At 39.8% G+C, this 17,680-nt stretch overlaps 1 protein-coding gene across 13 annotated transcripts in view; it reads left to right on the forward strand.

Moving 5' to 3' along the window:
* KIF13A (kinesin family member 13A) overlaps positions 1-17,680 on the forward strand; it is a 225,525-nt gene that overhangs the window by 78,508 nt on the left and 129,337 nt on the right. For all 13 annotated transcript variants that reach the window (XM_032247635.1, XM_032247644.1, XM_032247634.1 and 10 more), the window contains exon 3: positions 8,931-8,943. In XM_032247635.1, coding sequence (XP_032103526.1) covers positions 8,931-8,943 — 13 coding nt within the window. The remainder of the gene's footprint in view (positions 1-8,930; positions 8,944-17,680) is intronic.

A 17,680-nucleotide genomic window follows, 5' to 3' on the forward strand; every position in this document is an offset into this window, starting at 1 on the left:
CCTAGCTCCTGCTAGTAGTAGTCATTTGCAGCCTTCTAACTCCACATTGTCATACCAGTCCTTTTTTTTTTTTTTTTTCCCCCATAAATGCTTTTCCTTCTTGGAGGTTCACTCTGTGTAAGTTTCTCCTTCATATTCATAAAGGACACAGAAGAGCTAATTCATGCTATTAACCACATGGATAGCCCTTGTAAGCATGGATGATCCACATTATTGAACATCCACATGGATTGCTGTCCAATCAATACCCTAGCCTAAGCCAAAAGAGTTCTCACCAAATCTTAGGTGCGAAAGCGGCAATATACAGTAGCAGTTAAAGAGTACGGTGTGCTCCAGCCAGAGACTGCCTGGGTTTGAATCCTGGTGCTGGTGCCAGTTAACTATGATCTTGTGAAAGTCATGCGATCTCTTGTTCCTTATACCTTGTTCCTCAGTATTTTTCGTTTGAAAAATGGTAACGGAGTTTTTATGTACTCTCTGAAATCATTAATATGTTGTTAAATATGTTAAGTGAGTTAAAGCAGATAGTAGTAACAGAAACCTATCTGGTATATAATTGGAACTCAATAAGTGTTAGCTATTAATTAAAGTAATGATCATCTATTCCATTTCAGACATACTATATGACCAGGTTAGAGTTTACTATCCTGAAATGTGCTACCTCTGAAATGTTAGGTTTCACTTGTCGAGTGTAGCATCTTATCTCACCCAGCACCTCTGCATCTTTACACTTGAATTGTATCCAGACCATGAGTTTCTTACCTCTGCTGTTTTTCTCCCAGTCTGTCATCCTCCTGACTTTACTTCCTTCTCTACCTAATTCTTGCCCTACCAGGTCTTCTCATGGAGCTGTTGCTGCCCCTTGCCAACTGTAAGGATTGTGTTCTTGTAAAGCACCACAGCACCTGGGAATAGTAGCTAATGATTGTAATCTCAGCGTCAGTTTGAGAGGCCAAGGCAGGAGGATTGCTTGAGCCCATAAGTTCAAGACCAGCCTGGACAATATGCCAATTCTGTCTTGACAGAAAAATACAAAAATTAGCCAGATGTGGTAGGGCATACCTATAGTCCCAGCTACTTGGGAGGCTGAGATGGAAGGATCTCTTGAGCCCAGGAGGTTGAGGCTGCAATGAGCTGTCATCACATCATTGTACTTTAGCCTAGGAGGCAGAGCAAGACCTCCTCAAAAAAAAAAAAAGGAGAAAGAAAGAAAAGAAAAGGGCCACGGGTAGTGAGATCAAAGTCTTAGAGGAAATAAAGGGTTAGGAGAAAAACAATTAGAAAATGACATTAAGCATATATCTTAAATTTAGTAGATTTTGGATGACCTATCCAGTATTCTTCCAAAACAAAGTTGGTGGCACGTCTCTCAAATGAATCAGCTTCTTCACATGTTCAGAAAGTTTGGCTATAGTGATTATAGGTTTGATCATCTGATGACTCTGTATTTCAAAGTGTTCAAACCAGCCTTTTGTCTTGGAACTTCAAGGTTTTGGCATTTGCATTCTTCTTGTGATAGGTTTCAAAGGCTCATCCAGATGCATATGTAACCCTTTCTGCTTTTTATAATTCACACAAACACTTGCTATATTTTTTCCACGTAGGTAATGTTAGATTATGGATATACAAGTATATAAACTTATCTCTGAACTACAAGTAATAAGTCCTGGTTGAAAATGGTACCCACTGTCCCACGAAACCTCATCCCTGTACTCCCACCTTCTGTGCTGACTGTAGTCTAACTGCTGAGCTTGACGACGGAACAATCCCACGAGTCTGTGGCCCTCAAATGAGCTGTGTTCTCTGGTGCTTTTTGCACAGATGATTCCCCCTTTTGGGATAACATTTCTTTGGCTTGTCAGCGTGGTGAATTCCCATTAAGTCCTCCTAAATTCTGCTCCAGGCGTTTCTCCTCCCAGAAAATTCCCCCTTTGCCCATTGAATCCCCCACTCTTTTGGAGAGCTGCTGTGCACTTCATATTGTATTGTGATGTGTGTGTGAAAAATGAATTTCTTGTTTAAAGGACAAAAAGACTTAAATTATTTTTGTACCCCAACAAAGTGGTAAATGGTGCATGTGAAATGTTTGCTGACTGAACATAGCTCTTCATTCCTGTCCCTGTTGTGACACTTATCACCATCCGCTTAATGTTAGTTATTCATGTATGTATCTATCTCTCTTGCATACTTTTAAGCTTCCAGATGTCAGAGACCATGCCTAATTCCTCTAAATATTCCCTCAAAGCACTCATAATATGCATTGTTGGAGTTAGTACTCAATAAATACTTGCTGATTAGGAGAATACTTACAACAGGGGTGTCTGATGTTTTGACTTCCCTGGGCCACATTGGAAGAAGAAGAATTGTCTTGAGTCACACACAAAATACAGTAATACTAATTTTAGCTAATAAGCTAAAAAAAGATTGCAAAAGAATCTCATAATGTTTTAAGAAAGTTTTTGAATTTGCGTTGGCCTCCGTCGAAAGCCGTCCTGGCCCCATGCAGCCTGTGGCCCACGGGTTTGGCAAGTTTGACTTAGAAGATTTCGATGACGTGTTTAGTTCTCCAAGTTGAACTTGACAGTCAGAGGCTTTATAATAAGGAATATATCCATAGACTAATTTCCAGAAGGCAAATTCCATTTAACTGTATATCTTTCAGATCTAGGCTGCAACCATTTCCAACAATTAACCAGTAAAATAGTTTAATACATGAAAGAGAAATTTCTGATTTGGAAGATGCTTCTCTGATCACACACGTCTCTCAGAGCACTGACTGGCATAGGGCATTGTATATCAGAACCTTTGGCCACCAAACTTCTAAGTAGTTAATTATAGTCAATATGCTATAAACAGTGGTCAGAGGACTCCTTGACCCAGACATCTTTCAGAGTGAAGTGTAGGGAAAGAAATTCGGCTGTTTAGGATTTTTATTGTTTTGTTGCAATAGGCTATTTATCCTCCTTTATTTTACTTCTCCTTGTTGAACTTTCCAGGTGTTTACTACCTGCTGAATTAAGTACAGACTTCTCCTTTCAAGACCTTTTCCAGTATAGGTCCAATTTATCTTTACTGTTTTCTTTTTTTAAGTCAAAGTCTCACTCTGTTGCCCAGGCTGGAGTGCAGTGGCACAATCTCAACCCACTGCAACCTCCGCCTTCCAGGTTCAAATGATTCTCCTGTCTCAGCCTCCTGAGTAGCAAGGATTACAGGCTTGTGCCACAACACCTGGCTAATTTTTATATTTTTCGTAGAGATGGGGCTTCACCATGCTGGCCAGGTGGTCTTGAACTCCTGACCTCAAGTGGTCCACCCACCTTGGCCTTCCAAAGTGCTGGGATTACAGGCATGAGCCATTACACCTGGCCTCTTTTTCTTTATTTTTATTAATCTATTTTGAGACAGAGTCTCACTCTGCCACCCAGGCTGGAGTGTGGTAGCATGATTATGGCTCACTATAACCACCTCCTCCTGGGCTCGTGAGATTCTTCTGCCTCAGGTTCCCACGTAGCTGAGATTACAAGCATGTGCCACCAGGCCCAACTAGTTTTTTATTTTTTGTAAAGATGGGGTCTTACTGTGTTGCCTAGAGTGGCCTTAAACTCCTGGACTCAAGTGATCCTCCTACCTTGCCCTCCCAAATTACTGGGATTATAGGAGTGAGCCACGCCGCCTGGCCTACTGTACTGTTTTCTAGTGTGTCCCCCACCCATATATACTGTCTAATCTCATCAAATTGAACCCTTGCCAAGATACCTAGAATATTTTCATTCAAGTACTTTTGCTAACAGAGTCACCTCTGTTGGAAATGGCCCACCCACATCCCCTCCTGTCAGAGACCTCCCTGTCCTTGAAGACCCTTTCTAGATCCTCTCTCTTCTTGAGCACCACATCCCCATGCCTGCATTCAGGTTTGTTCGGTGAGTTCTTGTGCCGTTTTGTTTGTACCTCTTAAAGCACTTACATAGGTATATATTTCAAAAGTCATTTAAAACTTATTTTTCTCTGACAATTATGTATATTTTTAGTAGCAACCTTTTTTGTTCATCTCAAATTTTAGCCATACTATGTTAGTACCTGAGATCATTGAGCTGCTAGATTTGTTGCAATATGGAAATCCCATTGCATCCTTTCAAATACCTTTTTGTTTATCAAAATCATTGATATGTTTTCCCCAAAATATGCTCTTCCAAAAAAATTCTGTGATCAAATAAGCTCGGGTAATGCGTTGTTGAAGCGTTGTTGAAGTGTTGCATTGAATATGCAACGACAGTAACAACATATATTAGCATGTCTAAGTCTGTGACAAGTACTGCCATAAAGAAACCCATATTTACTGCCCCCTCCAAAAAAAAAAAGAAACCCATATTTAACTGCGTTCAGCAGCATTTCTCGATTTGGTTGACATCAGAAGCTTTTTAAGGGCTTGACCTTTGTTAACATCCCATTCAACTTCTATGCTTGTGAAATGCTAGTCTAGAGAAATAATTATTTTTGAGTAAGTCATCAGAAATATTCTGCATTTTCTGACAGTCTCTGAAATCTTCACTGTTATTAAATGCAGATAGTCTGGCTTCAACATTGCAGGATTGTGGTAGTGATTTCGGTAAATCCTCACAACTGGATTATGTTTAACTCACTAATATAAAAAAATTATTTCTGAGTTCTTACACTGTACTCAGCCCTACATGAATAGATGGGATTGGGGACAGGGATTTTATACCATGTGACCTGGCCTCTGTTTTCAAGGGGTTTAAATCTTAAAGATATATGAGACTCAAATGCAGACAAAGTTACTGAAGGCAACAGAACTTTTCGTGTGCCAGTAAGTGCTAAGCTGTTTTGTCGACCCTACGAATCTTGGGTTATTAGAAGTAGTGAAGGCCAAGGTCGTCTCAAAGGCCTGCTGAGGAATTGAGAGAGTTGAGCCTTGAACTGTGTCTTCAAGAGTGGGCAGGTATGGTCAGGCAGAGGGGAAAGACAAAGTGGGATAAAGGCACATAAACTGCATGAGTTGTGTTGTAAAAACTCATGCTGTGGGTGACCTGGAAGAGATCAACCTGCTTGTGCTGGGAGGGAAGAGGAGCTGCAGTGTTTTGCAAAAATAGAACTGCGATCAATGTAGAAAGTAAGAACTGCCCCTCCTTACTTTCTCTCCAAAACCTGGGACCTAGAATGTCTTCTAAAATGTCAAATTGTATTTAGTGTATTTCTTTGGAATATACAAAAGAACTAATACTTGAATACTTAGAGAAGTCCACATGATTAAAAACAAGGCTGGTTTGGAGAATGAAGGGGAGGATGAACATCGGAGAGTGGTTAGAAATAAATACACCTTCAGGCAAGTGTCAATGAAATGCTGTTTTCTAAGCAGTCAGCAACCACACCTATGTGTTGGGGTCAGTTAGGTCTGTTCGAAGGGATGTCCTTTTTAGCTCCCTAGATATTTACTGAGCAAAATCATTGCCTCTTTCCGTAATGAAGCCACACAGGTATGCCGTATGTACTTGACTAGTCGAGTCACGGCCTTGATTGATACAACCAACAAAAAGCTATAATTTTTTTTGTGTGTGTGTGTGGTGGAGTCTTGCTCTGTCACCCAGGCTGGAGTGCAGTGGCATGAGCTCGGCTCATTGCAATCTCTGCCTCCTAGGTTCTAGCGATTCTCATGCCTCAGCCTCCCTAGTAGCTGGGATTACAGGCACATGCCATCATGCCCAGCCCAAATTTTTAAATTATGTGTTTACTATGGTTTATGTTGAATCGGATAGGTGTTTATATTATTCATTCTCATTTCATTTTTTTCATATTGTTAAAAAATGAACTTTGCACATTAAAATTTTAAGGAATTTATTTGTGCAAATAGTGATTCATGAATTGGGCAGCTCTAAACTGGAAGGAGTTTAGGGCTCCACTGAAGGAGCATGAAGGGAAAGCTTTTGTAGGGTGAACTCAGAAGGAAGGCAAATAAATTATTTGATGGGTTAAAGTCTGAGCAGTTGTGTTATTTGTACTGTCCCAGGGGAAAATTCTTGATTATATAACTAATGCTCCGTTGGCTGCTGGTGATTGGCTGAGTTTAAGTTTTGTTTTGCTTATGTAGAAACCCAGGACCTTGAAGTCATCTCAGCCTGTTAAATTTATTTTAATAGTTTATATATATGAAAAGGATGAAGGTAAAGATTTCATATGTATGTGAAATATTTTATTTTTACATTGTAATATGAAATGATTCCCCCACCCCCACCCCACCGACCAAAGGGTAGCAAGGGTAGCATACTATATTTGATTATAGTGTCAGTATTACTGATACTGGAAACATTTTTCTTCACAACTACCAAAGAATGACATACAGTCCCTGGAGTTTGGGGCAATAACCTTGAGTCTGAATTAGGATGAGTGAGCAGCCCATCACCTCATTCACACCTCAAGAAAGGTTTATCAAAAGTACAGTTGTAATGCACTACAGGATTTACTTTTTCTTCTACAGCAGGGATCCTTGTTCTAAACCGAATGATGAGTAAGTTCGGGTAGTAGCAGATGAGCTTTGTGGCTTCCCTTTTTTCTTTTTTGCCCAGCCTTCATTTATCCTTAACAAGCAATCTTGACTCAGAAACACAAAAGAAGGTAGCAGAATTATACTGGTATTCCCATGTAGTGGGCTATCTTCTAAGTGAGAAAGACAGACTTTTAAAGTGCTTAAAATGCTGAAATAGGATTGGTTTTCTAAGAAGAATGAAGAAAACCTTCTTGCAATGTCAATGAAGAAAGCATAATATTGTTATTGACAGCTAAGAAGGTGGATGTACTGCAGGCTAGCAGCCATCACTGGTTCTTTGCCGCTGGTGGTGATTATTGTGCTGTGGCTGTGATGTCAAGGGTGCATCTGAGAACTTCAGAGAGCTTACTGGGGTTCTCCTAGTCTGCCCCAGCCCCGTTGGGTTACTGGATTCATCGTAACATAAATGAGAAATCTATATTTAATTGCTTTTGGTTCATGCTGTTTCATATAATGGCCTTATTGTAACCCAAGTGACATTTCTTTCCTTTGTTAAATAAAACAGAGATTTACATGGCTTTTAAAGAATAAAGCAAGCAAAATGAGAAGGCTTAGTCAAAAATGTGGTTCATAAGTTTTATTATTGTTCTACCTACTTAGAACTGAGGCCTTCCTGAATAGTGTTCCACTTAAGGAAATTTTCATGGCTGAAATCTCGTTTTTTGTACAGAATGGAAATCCATGACTTGCTTAGAATTAAAAACACTTGTGCATTTTTATTTATAGCCTCTATAAATGTTTTTCTTTTTTTAAAGGGTAGATATACAAATATGTTGAGACTTGCTTGATGGCAGCCAGAGATAGCAGTTATTCTAGTTCCCCTCTAAAACCTGAAGACAAAAATCACATTCCCATTGTGCCTGTCTGAGGGAACAACATAAGGGCGAATTTCCTTTCAGCTAATTTGTGGAATTTCAAGAAAATGATGTTTCAACTTCATCATTATAGGAATGATATGATTTTTCTTCCCTGCACTCAAAAGTGTAGAATTATGCATGTGATTGGACATTCTTTGCCCTACTACTGAGCTCTTGGTTATGTTCTAGTCTCTCAGAACTCTGTAAGGAGTGTCACAGCCAGTGATGGAGAAAAGACATCCTGCTGTTTTTGCCTGTACCTTTCCATGCCCTTTGCCCCGGAAAATCTATTTTCTTACCCCCATGATTCTGTTTCCTATGAAGAAGGATTAAAGCCGTGGAGTAAATGCCCCCATTTCTTTTTCACAGTAATTTTATAGTTTATGAATTGAGGATATCAGAGGTTGATCAAGAATAACTATCAGTAAGGCCAAGAATTGTCATAGGATTGCATACCTTAGAAATCATAATTGAGCTCCTTAATTTTGTACATGAGGAAAGAATTCACAAAGCAAGTCAACCTAATTTTTTTTGCCTTGAAAATTGTTTCATAGCCAAACGCAGTGGTTCACAGCTGTAATCCCAGCACTTTAGGAGGCTGAGGTGGGGGGATTGCCTGAGGTCAGGAGTTTGAGACCATCCTGGGTCAACATGGTGAGAAACTCTTAATATTATGTCTCTTAAGAAAGTAAAAAATTACCCAGATGTGGTGGCACACACCTGTAGTCCAAATTATTCGGGACGCAGAGGTAGGAGGATCAGTTGAGCCCAGGAGTTCAAGGTTGCAGTGAGCCATGATCGCACCACTGCACTCCATCCTGGACAACAGAGTGAGACCCCATCTCTGGAGAAAAAAAGAAAAGAAAACTATTTCCTTTTCAGAGTTTTTTTTCCAGGTGCAATTTCAGTCCTTTCTGAAGTAACTAACTTGTAAAAACAAACCTTTTAACAAGTGCATGTGTGGTTGATGGTGGGGAGAAAATGGAAACTTGCTTTTAAATGTCTATTCAGTGTTAAAATTTATGAGCTATTTAAAACCATGGTTTTTAAATGAGAATAACTCTCATATATTAGAATATATGTATTTATCAAAGGAAAATATGCATATATTTTAACAAAAATTTAAGAAGAATTTAAGTATAGAAATTGATGTAAAAATATTTGATCACATGCAGTAAGGATTGTGGCATCTTTCTTTATCATGATGCTCTTCCATTGGCATTTAAAAAAAAATCATTAAAAATATCTGAATGACTGAATCCATTCTATGCAACAAAGAGAGAAATTCATTATGCCCATGCCATGTTTTTGAACAAATATTGAGTTGATCACTTCAGTCAGTAATGTGTTTGAATTTGGCTTCTGATCTTCATGAAGAAGAAGATCTTTCAGATCACGTTATCAACATGCTGAATTTACCTTGTGTTTTTTCTCTTTCATTGTTTCCCTCTGATGTGGCTGCTGTGTTGACAATCCTCTGTATCCCTGCTGCTGAATGTTTTTCCATCATTAAGGAAACCTCCCAAGGTAAGCACTAATATGAAATTTGGCATGCATACTGGCTTAGTGTGCAAAAATCCAGGATTTAACTCATCACTGGAACCCATGTAGAACATCTGTCTCACTGAGAACTAAAAACAGCATCCTAATTTAAAACTCATATCATGAACAAACAATATTAGTATTACATAAAATTAGAGTGTCACTCTATGTTGACAAAGCACTTTCACACGTTATTTCATTCCGGAATGAATGCTGTAATCTTCAAAGCAAACCTGTCAGGTTATTGTTTCTGTTTTTTTGATGATGAAATGAGACTCAGAGAAATGAAACTGTGTACTAACTCACAGATTGAGTGAATGGAAGAGCTGGAACTGCACAGTATCAACACTCTGGAAAGTAGAGGAACAAACATGGTGACATCATAGGATAGCAGTTGGTAACTGTGATTACTGATTGGACAAACTGTCTTTTTCTGTGCCCCACTAAGAATAGTTTTTATCACTAAGTTTTAAATAGAGATTCAGCATTCTACCAACTTTATATGCCTCATTGGAGTTCCTAGCCCATCACAAGGGCCTCTAGTTAGTTTTTATCCCATCTGCTCTGGCCAAACTTTGATGGCATCTTTACCAGTGAGAAGCCCAGAAGTTAAAGAATAGTTAGAAGAGGGAAGTGGGGGAATATGAGAAGTAAGGAATCTGAATGACCAGCCCCTGAATAACTGAAGATTGATTTTGTTACCGGTGAGCATTTTGTTGAGTATCAGAGGGACACTTAGCAGCAAAAGGAATGAGAAATTTGACCAGCTTCTGGCCAGTGATTACTGATGGTTGTGGTTCTTGAGAAAGGATTCGAACAGGCTTTCCCTACACAAGCTGTATGGTTGGAATCTAAGACAAGTTGGGTGACGGTATGGAATCCAGAAAAGATAAAGCTTACTTTCCCCCGGGGTTATGAAGAACAATCCATCTTAGCTTGTGGATTATGGAAACCCACTAAAATGCTGCTTCATGCTTTATGCTGATTGAGGACATTTTCCTTGGCACTAAGAGTTTCAACTTTAGCAAGGAAGGCATGCATTGAACAAGTAATATGAGATCTATTAATAAAGAGGAAATACATAATATTAGAAGAGTATTGGCAGTGGCATTCTGGCCAAATCTAGGGAATCAGGAGATTCTCCGTGAGCAATTGTCAATGTAGATATAATCCCTAAAATTGGTCTCTGCTGGAACATATGAATGCTCTTTATCTAACTTTTACTTCCCTTTTCCTGGTCTCCACAGTTTCAGAACAATCAGTCTTATAGTATATTTAAGTATTTCCCCACAGAAAAATATCAGTGAAATAGTGTGAAGCTCCACATATGCCTGCTTAGTGGAGGAAAAGCACTGAAATGAAAAAGAGACACAAAAACATTTTTTAAAATCACTATTGCTTTGTACATAGGAATATTCTTGTCACTTTCTAGTGGTTATATTTAGCCTAGTAGTTACATATTTGCTGGATATACTGTTGATTGTTCCTAAGACATGTCATGAAATTTTCAAAATAAAATTAAAGCTGAATCATATTAAAAGAAACAGTGCATATATGCATGCCATAAGGCACATCTGGAAAGCATAAAAATCACCTTGAAATCAAATAAATGACACAATAGAATCAAATAAAGACGGATACTAAGTAGACACAGGCCTTTCCTCATATAAACTATGTAAATGTTGAAAGAAAATGGGAAAGGGAAAGGTGCTTTTAATGATGATTATGTAAGAATAAAATTTTATTTAAAACGGTGAGATTTGGGCATAAGTAATCAGCAAAAGCATCAGAGAAGCCTGGTTGATTCGATTTAGCAAATAGTTATTCTGGGCAGTGGATAGCTGCTGCACAAGTCAGACCCAGTCCTAGCATTCTAATGGGGATGGGGGAGGGGAATAGAGTTGACCCCTGAACAACACAGGTTTGAACTGCCCAGGTCCACTTATGCACAGATTTTTTTCAACCAAATACAGATCAAAAATAGAGTATTCTCGGGACGTGAAACCCATGTATACAGAGGACCAGCTTTTCATATATGTAGGTTCCAGGGGACGAACAGAGTAAGACTGGAGCCTGTGGATTTTGGTATACATGGGGGTCCCCACATATTCCAAGGGATGATTGGTTTGTGCACAATGTAATATAAAATTAATTGTATTAAAGACCACAAGAAGCAAAATATTTATGAAATTCACAGGATGAAAGTTCTGTGAGGTGAGTTCTACACCTGTACATTCTATACAGTAGCCATTTAGCCATAAGTGGTTTATGAGCGTGTGCTATGTGGCCATTGTCCCTTGAGATGTATTGTAAGTGCAAATATAGCTAGATTTAGAAGGCTTGGTACAAGAAAGAAAAATAATGTGAGATATTGTTTATATATTGGGTTAAATATGTTGTTAAATTATTTCATCTCTTTTTACTTTTTTTTTTTTTTTTTTTTTTTTTGAGACAGTATCTTATTCTGTCACCCAGGCTGGAGTGCAGTGGCGCAAGCTCAGCTCACTGCAACCTCCACCTCCTGGGTTCAAGCAATTCTCCCACCTCAGCCTCCCAAGTAGCTGGGACTACAGGCATGTACCACCATGCACAGCTAAATTTTTGTATTTTTCAGTAGAGACAGAGTTTCACAATATTGGCCAAGCTGTTCTCGAACTCCTGGCCTTAAGTGATCTGCCTGCTTTGGCCTCCCAGAGTGCTGGGATTACAGGCATGAGGGCTTCTTTTTACTTTTCAGTGTCTCTACAAAAACATTTTAAATTATTTATGTGGCTAGCATTGTATTCCTATTGGACAGCTCTGTTTTAGATCAAACACATGGCTTATTACTGAACACCTTTCAGTATGCTTCCTAAGGCTTTTGCTTATTTCATTACCCAGTCAAATGCAGCAGACCTACCTTGATCTTTTACACTTTTGCTTTTATATCTGGGTCCGAGAGTGCTGCAGCTGTGTGAACTCAGTGACAGCATAACCTTTTTGGTATGCGTTTCTCCTAGGAATTATTTTTACTTATCCATTCAGAATGTGTTAATTCAGCAAACATTAAATGAAAACTTTCTGTGAAGAGTTTTGTACAAGGAGTTTGTGGGGCTCAAGAGTGATTACAACTAGTAGTTATTGTTTTCTAGAATTCATAATGGGATGAGGAAGATTAGATATACTGTAAGTAATGGAAAATAGATTATGGTAACATCATCATTCACTCCTTCAGTACTTTGTGTCTTGTGTCTTCAGAGGAAGAAGTCTTCATAGCTAAACATGGAGCTTCAGGAGGCCTGCAGGTATGGATAGGTTTTCAAAGGGCAGAAATTTAGGATAAGAATCAAGATATAGGAGCCGGGCCCAATAGCTCACACCTGCACTCCCAGCACTTTGGGAGGCTGAGGTGGATGGATCACCTCAGATCAGGAGTTCGAGACCAGCCTGGCCAACATGGTGGAACCCCATCGTTATTAAAAATACAAAAAAAAGTTAGCCAGGCATGGTGGTGAGTGCCTGTAATCCCAGCTACTCAGGAGGCTGAGGCAGAAGAATTGCTTGAACCTGGGAGACAGAGGTTGCAGTGAGCCTAGATCCTGCCACCACACTCCAGCCTGGGCAACAAGAGCGAGACTCCAAAAAAAAAAAAAAAGTAAAGTACGTAAAGTGTAAAGGAAGACAAACAAAGTAATTGATATATTAAGAAATGGGTTGCACACCCTGGTTAGAGTATAGAGTTCATGAAAGGAAGATTGTGTTTTAAAAAACTGCGAGAGTGTGTAGTTTACAGAGGGTTGGGAGTCTGAACTTAATCTGGTAGGCTGTGAAGATCATTTAGGATCTTTGTATAGAAAAGCTACATGATCAGAACTGTACTTGCAAGAAATTCATACAACTACAGGATAGAAGATAATTGATGAGTATAGATTGTAGGGTGGATAATAATCTAGGTTCATCTTAAAGAAACTGCTTTGTGCAGCCTGCTTATCCTCCGTGGTGCAGCAGTAACAACCTTAAATGTTCAATGGCTAGAAATAACAAAAATACCTCTCTGATGTTACATGTCAGCTGAGGTTTCCTGTGGCCCTGTACCGTATGACTTCAAGATTGAAGGAATAACCACTATCTGGGACTTGCTAATACTGTGGCAGAGTAGAACAAAAGAAAGAGAACCGTGCAGTGCCTCCTTAAAGCTGTTGCCCAGACTGGCATATGTCACTTTGTTCACACTTAATTGGCCAAAGCAAGTCACACAGCCAAGCCTGATGTCAGCAGGGTCAGAAATTATATTCCTTCCTACTACAGGCATTTCATGTGATGTGGCGGTAGGCAGGGATGTGTAATTCCCTTACCAGGAGGGCCGGGAGTCGTTTGGAACAGTAATACAATATACCACATTTTGTCATTATAAATCACATTTCTAAAAATTTCCCAAGGCCTTTTTTTTTCTCTTTTCAACAACAAAAACGTCCTCAGAAACATAGTGCTGTGATTGTGGTTATGGTTGTTGTTGTTTTTGTTGTTTTGAGACAGAGTGTCACCCTCGTTGCTTAGGCTGGAGTGCAATGGCGTGGTCTCGGCCATTGGGCAACCTCCACCTCCCGGGTTCAAGCAAAGTGCTGTGTTTTTCTAACTTGAAATTTTTATAGGTTCTACTCTCTCCCCTTTCCTTCTGCCCAGCTTTGTTCAGAACCAGATGTTCTCACTGTAACTCTGTGCCTTTAGATGTCTACAGTGCCCCCAGCGGAGTACCAGGTCACGTGGAATGTGGGCCCCAGGAAGAAAGGATATCTACGTCCCTTGTTTCTTGTTGCTGATCCATCTCCCTGTCCAGAACAGTGAAAGGCTTCTGGACCAGGGAGTCTCTTGGATTCCACGTGGCCTGAGTAAGCCCCAGAAGGGGGAACTCTTTATCAGTCTTTTCCAGCATGACTTAACTGAGAGTGAATGTTTGCAACCCCTGGGCTGCCTCATGTCCTTTAGCTTTGATGACCTGGGGCTGTGGAGTCAGCCCAGCATTCTCCTCTCTGTGGCTGGATGCACCTGGCATGGTGCATTGAGGCAGAGGGGACTGGAGAGGTAGGCACACAAATTAGGTCTTGGTCTGGAAGTTCTAAGCCAGACCCAGAGATTGCTCATGGTAGGTGATGTTAGCATGACTTACATTTAATCTATGTTTTATTTTTTTGTGTTTTTTTGTGAATAACGATAGTCATTTATCAGAGATAGCAGATAGGATCTGATAACAGATGCTTAGACATTTGCAACCTATCTTTTGGATTGTTTTTATTGAAGAAGAAATATTCTGTGTTTGAAAATATCTACAACACCTTGAATGTGCTGTTGGAGAAGTTATTTGGGTGGCTGGGTTTTTTGAGAAATGATCAGGATGTGAAAGAACTGGAAATACCACATATTCTGTATTTGTGACACTCCCACCCCCATCCCTCAGCAACCAGTGATGTGGATTTTGAAAATGAACAATAAAGGATTAAACATGAAATGAGTAGAGTATTTGAAAGAGTTAGAATTGAGTTAGTGCTTCATTGCTTATGCACCACTAGTTTATATGTGTACGGTGTTAAATGGAAGCTCTGTGCTGTTATAATATTGGTCTGGCTTTTGAGAGGATGATTTCCTGTTTTCAAATTTGTTGATTAAATGAATGAAAGCATGAATCAGCTCTTTGTAGAAATACCTTCTCCATGCATCCATAGAAATTTGAACTGCAATGTGGAGTAGTATTTTCCACAGACAGTTGCTTCCTAGAACAGACTGTGAATTCCCTGACATCAGGGACAGTGCCCTGTAGATGTGCAGCAAATGCTTTTGGCTTTGAATCTTTAAGAGGCTTTCACATCTTCACTGTCAGTGTTGACTGTGTAATACAAGACATTATTTAGTATGTATACATGGGCATATGTAAAGGAAATGATTAATTACATTGCCAAAAGACAACTGTTACTTGACAGATGTTTAAATGGGAAGGTAGACCTGTCAATAAAACTCACCAGTAGTAAGGGTGATGACTCTAGCATTCCTTAGGAGTTGTGTTCAGATTCAGGCTGGAGTTCCTGCTGGCAGAGCTGCTTTTGGAAAAGCAGTAGTGAAGGCAGTTCTGTGATTGCACAGGCTCTCGGTGCTGCATTTTCCTTTCAATTTCAGTCCAGTTTCTCTGAGATGGATGAAGTTTAACTCTTCCCCCTTTTTTTAATGAATTTTCACATCTTAGATATTAGGAAAAAGACAAAAGTGTTGAAACTTGGCATTAAAAGAAAAATTTCAACATGAAATGAAATCTAGAACTTTATTTGGTATGGCTTAGTGCTCATAACATGGTGTGGTGAAATGTGAACAAATTTGAAGTGTCACTTTCATATTAATTATAGCCTTTCAAATCGACAAAGTTGAAAAGTAACCACAAAACAGGACATTGACAGGCTAATGTTCCTAAAACTGGAGAAATGAGGCTTTTCAGAAAGATCTGGGGCTCAATTTTCAGAGTAGATAGTGGCAGAACAGGCTGTTAATGGCAGCTGGGTCTGCAGATGTGAACAGCGAATTAATTGTACAAAGAGAGGAAGAAGGCAGTATAGAGGAGAGGACACACTCCTTCATACAAAGCAAAGCAAGTCCACATAGAGCAGACTTTTTTCCCCAAGGGAAGCCCTTTTGATTTTAGATTTGAGCGCTAGGAAGTAGTGTGTTTCGCATTGACATTTTTGACACAGAACCAAACAGTCTCTACCAACTCCCCCACACATGGCCTTTTTTGCCTTTTCACTTCTCTCTCTATTTAATTCAGCAAATACAAGTACCTAGCTACACTATCCTGTACCTAGAGGGAATAAAGAAATGAGTTAGCACAGTCCCTGGCTCAGAAAACCTCCCAGTTGATGAGAATATAAAGTATTTAGGTTGTCGCCTAATATAACAACATAGTGTTGTAGGTACATAACAACATAGTGATAGCTGTGCTATTAATGGGACGGAGAAGTCCATCAGTAGATAATGATAATATTGGTAACAGTAGCTGCCACAGACTGAGTTACACTGCGTGCCAAGTGCTACCTGTATTCTGCTTATGTTCCCACAACACTAATTTAATGTAAATGTGCAGTTGCTTAAGTAGATGAGTGTGTGTTAGAGAGGGAGAGCTGTTGGCTAAGACAGCACAGAGGAGGGAATAATTATAGGGAGGAAGTTGAGAAAATACTGGAGGAGGTGACATTTGAGCAGGTCTTGCGTTGTGGTTCAGTGGGCAAGGAGGCAAGATGAGGAAAGGGAGAGAATTACGGGAAGGAGAATTCCCTTACAGTTCTACATTCCCTTTTCTTTTTTTTTTTTTTTTTTTTTTTGTTATTATTATTATTAATTATTTCCTTTTAGCAGTGAGGTCTTACTAGGTTGCCCAGGCTGGAGTGCAGAGGCTATTCAAAGGTGTGATCATAGCTCATTGCAGCCTCGAACTCTTGGGCTAAAGTGATCCTTCCACCTCAGCCTCCCAAGCAGCTGAGACTACAGTTGCATACCACTGCACCTGGCTCTCCCCTTCCTTTTTCTTTTCCCTAGACGTCTCACCGTGTTCATTATACCTGAAAGATTTGGTCACAGGTGGAATCTCTCAGAGCTGAGAAGTGGCTTACCATTGACTTAATATACAGATGAATAGGGGCTTTGCTTATATCTTTTTGGGAAAGGAGTGGGAATCCAGTAAAGACAAAAAATGATACCTGTAGAGTGACATGAGTCTGTTACTGTGACAATTGAAGTAAAAATGGAGGCTTTGGAAAAGTATCATTGGGGTGCTGCTTTCTTGGCTGTGCCACTGAAGGGTTTACACTGACTGGTCTGTGCTATTTTAAGCAGCCATCGCATGTGAAAACAAAGATTTGCATGATTGTTTAACTAAAAGGTAATTCATCAGGAAGTTGCATGATTTTTTTAGAATTCTTTTTATTTTATTGTTTAGAGACAGTCTTGCTCTGTTACCCAGGCTGGAGTACAATGGCTTGATCACAGCTCACTGCAGTCTTAAATTTCTGGGCTCAAGCAATCCTCTTGCTTCAGCCTCCTGAGTGTCTGGGACTACAGGCACAAGGCACTGCTCCTGGCTAATGTTATTTTCTGTAGAGACTATGTTGCCCAGGCTGGTCTTGAACTCTTGGCTTCAAGCGATCCTTCAGCCTCAGCCTCCCACAGCACTGGGATTGTAGGCATGAACCACCATGCCAAGCAAAAGTTGCTTTAAAATGCAAATTCTCTGAGTATTTTTGTTTGGAAATGAAAAGATTAGGGAAACCAAGGCTTTGTCCTTTAAGAATTAATATTGTAGCAGAACAAAGGGAATCCTATATAAATAGATGTACACATGTATGCACACACATACAGAATCTGATTAGACAGATATGAAAATTCAGAATAATGAGAAATAGTATCCTTAAAAGTTTTATAAGGAGGCCAGGTGTGATGGCTCATGCCTATAATCCCAGCACTTTGGGAGGCCTAGGCGGGTGGATCACTTGGAGTCAGAAGTTCAAGAACAGCACGGCCAATATGATCAAACCCCATCTCTACTAGAAATACAAATATTAGCTGGGCGTGGTGGCGGGCACCTGTAGTCCCAGCTACTCAGGAGGCTGAGGTAAGGGAATCACTTGAACCTGGGAGGTGGAGGTTGCATTGAGCTGAGATCATGCCACTGCACTCCAGCCTGGGCGACAGAGCAAGGATCCATCTT

Source organism: Sapajus apella, unplaced genomic scaffold (assembly GCF_009761245.1).
Source record: "Sapajus apella isolate SASKATOON/1434 unplaced genomic scaffold, GSC_monkey_1.0 scaffold63, whole genome shotgun sequence".
NCBI lineage: Eukaryota > Metazoa > Chordata > Mammalia > Primates > Cebidae > Sapajus > Sapajus apella.